The following is a 4162-nucleotide window of genomic DNA, read 5'->3' on the forward strand; positions in this document are numbered from 1 at the left end:
CTTCTTCTTCTTCTTCTTCTTCTTCTTCTTCTTCTTCTTCTTCTTCTTCTTCTCCTCCTCCTCCTCCTCCTCCTCCTCCTCCTACTCCTTCTTCTTCTTCTTTTTTTTTTTCTTCTCAGTTCAGGATCATTTTCACAGCTGTGTTTCTCTCCAATTTTGTTTTGTCTGGCTACAGGAAGCCATCACAGAGGAAAGAGCAGCCCAGGTGGAGGAGAATGTCCATCTCATCAGATTCCTGAGGTTTCTTGCTAACTTCTTCGTGTTCCTAACACTTGGTGCAAGCGGATACCTCATCTTTTGGGCTGTGAAGCGATCCCAGGAATTTGCGCAGCAAGATCCTGACACCCTTGGGTGGTGGGAAAAGAATGAAGTTCGTCTCTGCATGTGTTTAACGAGCTTAGAAACTGACGCTTGCTGTTTTGTGGGTTGTGTTTCTGCAGCTGGATTTGAGACAAAGATGATCTCTACCTAGTGCTCCTTTCTGCTCCTTTGCACATTTCCTACTGCATTTCTTTCCTGTTTCCAAATCTGTGCTGTGGGGTTTCAATATCAGGCGCAACGGAAGGTTAGAACGGAAGAGAGAAGAGAATATTTCACAAGGGAAGGATGGATCTTAGGCGACTGTGTGACAGGAAAAGTTAGGAAAACCAGAGTGATAGCCTAGAAGTTTTATTTCAAGTACAAGACTTCCTATAACCCAATATTGCTTTGTCCAGAGATGTCACTTCTATAACTGAAAGGCCAGATCCCCAATTAGTTTGTCCTTAGTTCCTATATTTATCTAATAAGAAGCACTCACACTGCCTGCTTAATTTTGTATTTCTAGCTTTTCACAAGAATCTCGATGGCACATCTCAGTCTCTTCCTTACCAAAGCCTTTGTTCTTCTGCTATGTTCAAATGAGGATGGCCAGCTCTTGGCCAGATTTGCCTGCAAAGAATCTGCTCCATTAGTGTGTAGGAGAGAAGTAATTAGAATACATATTTAGAATCAGGAAATCGTTGGTCCTGAGTGGTTGCTGGAGTCTGGTCACTTCCATAAAATGTTTCTTTGTACCACATGACATCAATTTGAACTGAGGCATGTTCAAAGCATGTGTAGATTTATGCCATGGGATGTTTAGGTTCCCCAGATAGAAACTTTTACAAAGCTCCGGAGATGGAAGAATTTTGGGACGAATCCTCAAAAATGTATGATTTCTTAGAAACATCTTGGCTGGAAAGTGATAGAGTTGAAATATATTTTTTTTAAAAATCCTCTACATAAAAGCAGTATAGAAACTTTAAAGTGGTAACAGCAGAAATAAGCCACACATTTCAAGATAACAGCATCACAGTGGTTCTGTGGAAACCTGTAAAATGGCAGTTATTAAGTAGAGGATTTTTTTTCCTTAAAGGACAAAAACAGCACAAAGCACTTACCAAGTTTGTTTCAAAATACTTTTATAATGTTAACAGTAAGTATAAGCGTCCAGGAACACGTCTGTAATCCCAGTACACAGGGAAGCAAAGGCAGGTGGATCTCTGTGAGTTTAAGGCCAGCCTGGTCTACAAAGCAAGTCCAGCACAGCCAAGGCTACACAGAGAAACCCTGTTTTGAAAAAACAAAAGAAAAAAAAAGTAAGCATAAGCAAAATATTCATTTGGCTTTGGCCCATGGCACAATGTCCATATTTCAGTATAAATGAATCACATTAAATAATGGATGGTTGCTTGTCATTTACTTCTTCTGTCACTCAGGAGGCTGAGACAGAAGATTTGTGAGTTTGAAGCCACCTAGGCTACATAAATTCTAGGCCAGCCTTTCTCAATATCCAGAAAAGAATTATTCTTTGTCAGAACTGGTTTAATATCTATCTTAGAGGAACACTGAGCTTTAGATACAAATGAAGATAATAATGGAGACTCAAACATAACTCTGTATGTCTACTGAAACAAAAGTTAAACTGTCTTTCTGTATAGCTGCACATATTCTGCTAAAGTTTTAGATTTAGTTGAGAATATTTCATGCTGGTTTTATATTATATCATGCTGAGTTGTGTATCTTCTTGATCATCCTAATAGGGAATTCTTGAGTTAAAACTTTAAAAAAAATAGCAGTAATATTCTAAATATATTCCGGTAGTTTTAATCGTTAAAAATATGGAGTGTGCAAGGAGAAATAAGAAAATGTTTGGTGCTGACAGTTTGAGCCAGGTATTTAAAACAAGTCACAAGACTTACTTCTAGTCTTTTCTTCCTCTTTACCTTATTGACAGACAGATCATTTTCAGAGTGCCATATGTCAGCATATGAGAATCAGTAGCCATGATGAACACTGTGTTCACTTGGCAGATTGATATAACTTGCACCCTCACTATATCAAGGAAACATTATTATGGGCACATACACAAACATATATATATATATATATATATATATATATATATATATATATATATATATATATATATATAAAATATGTATGTATATATGCACAGTTGGATATTGTCTTTGCTGTTTAATTGAGACCAAATACTGAAAACACATGACATCATCTTTAGTTTTATAAAATATCAAAAGGGCCCAGCTGAAAATCTTCTCCACATGTTCAGAAAAGAACAAATAACTGAACACCGCTCCCCTTGTCTCCTTCCAGATGAACATGGTTATGTCCCTCCTGGGGATGTTCTGTCCCACACTGTTTGACTTATTTGCTGAACTGGAAGATTACCACCCTCTCATTGCTCTGAAGTGGCTCCTGGGGCGCATTTTTGCCCTTCTTCTGGGCAACTTGTATGTGTTCATTCTTGCCTTGATGGATGAGATTAACAACAAGGTGAGCCCCATGTCCGGATTGTCCTTGTCAGAAGCATGTTAATTCATTGTCTGAAGATTATCAGAAATGCCTTTGAAAACTGTGCTGTGTTATTTTCCTCTCCCATTATCTATCTATCTATCTATCTATCTATCTATCTATCTATCTATCTATCTATCTACCTATCTATTTATTTTTATTTATTTATTTAAGATTGAAGAGGAGAAGCTTGTGAAGGCCAACATTACGCTGTGGGAAGCCAACATGATTAAGGCTTACAATGAATCCCTCTCTGGGAACACCACAGGACCACCCTTTTTTGTTCACCCTGCAGACGTACCTCGAGGACCCTGCTGGGAAACAATGGTGGGACAGGTAACAATATGAAGAGCAGTGTGTCAGCCCATTGTGGATCAATGGGCTGATAGTTCTCCCCAAAGTAAGGCCATTTGGCTTTTTGTTTGTTTGTTCGTTTGTTTACTAATAAAAATAGAGGCAGTTTATTGAACATTTAACATTTTCTGGCTCTGAATTTCAAATGTATTCAAATTTCAAATGTACATCTCAGGGAGATGTCACATCTATCCCCTGAAGATAAACACTCTCTCTTTTTAGAGCATGTTTATAGCTGTACATAAAAGGACAGCTTACAATCATGTGAAGAGATTCATGCCACCTACCATATTTTAACAAAGCACCCAGATTTAGATACAGACACAAATGGGGCTCCTGTGGAGCTCTCCTCAGTGCTATTTGTTTTTAGCTCTTTGACGGTAATACCCTAGAGGTTTTATAATATCAATTTTTATCTAATAATTTTCCCTTAAGTCTTAATGAAAAGTTATTTGTTTTTATAATGATTGTGTAAGTTCTCCTAGTTCAAATAAGACTGGTTATATCTTACCAGATAAAAGAAATAAGGCTTCATTGCTTACTGTTCAACAGAGGAAAATCAAACAGAATAAAAACAACCAGAGATGCTGCTTCAGAGTCTTTTATTTCTGTACAGATTCTATTTATGTTTTTTGAAGCTTATAATTTTATCTCATTGGAGAAAATACACTTAGTGTGCATTCAACCTAAGTTCATCAACTACAGAAAAATTTAAGTATACTTTAGTGTTCTAGCACACAGAAGTTTAGCTGTATCAGTCATGTAGTCTCTGTGAATTATTTGAACAGATTAAGTTATATTTTCTGTAGAATTAAAAAAAAATCAATGTATTAGCACAAGTCTTAGTAAGGCAGTGTAAGCAAATGTGGACGTAACAGACATTATCATTCTCAGTCTGATGTCCACGAGAAGGAAAGTTAAGTAATATCTATCTATCTATCTATCTATCTATCTATCTATCTATCTATCTATC

At 36.9% G+C, this 4162-nt stretch overlaps 1 protein-coding gene across 1 annotated transcript in view; it reads left to right on the forward strand.

Annotated features, from left to right (window-relative positions):
• Positions 1-4162, forward strand: part of Tmc1 (transmembrane channel like 1) — a 175569-nt gene that overhangs the window by 140256 nt on the left and 31151 nt on the right. Inside the window, exons 12-14 of the mRNA XM_055614177.1 lie at positions 176-370; positions 2638-2817; positions 3010-3171. Of these exons, the coding sequence (XP_055470152.1) occupies positions 176-370; positions 2638-2817; positions 3010-3171 (537 nt within the window). The remainder of the gene's footprint in view (positions 1-175; positions 371-2637; positions 2818-3009; positions 3172-4162) is intronic.

Source organism: Psammomys obesus, unplaced genomic scaffold (genome assembly GCF_907164565.1).
Source record: "Psammomys obesus unplaced genomic scaffold, mPsaObe1.curated_primary_1811, whole genome shotgun sequence".
Lineage (NCBI taxonomy): Eukaryota > Metazoa > Chordata > Mammalia > Rodentia > Muridae > Psammomys > Psammomys obesus.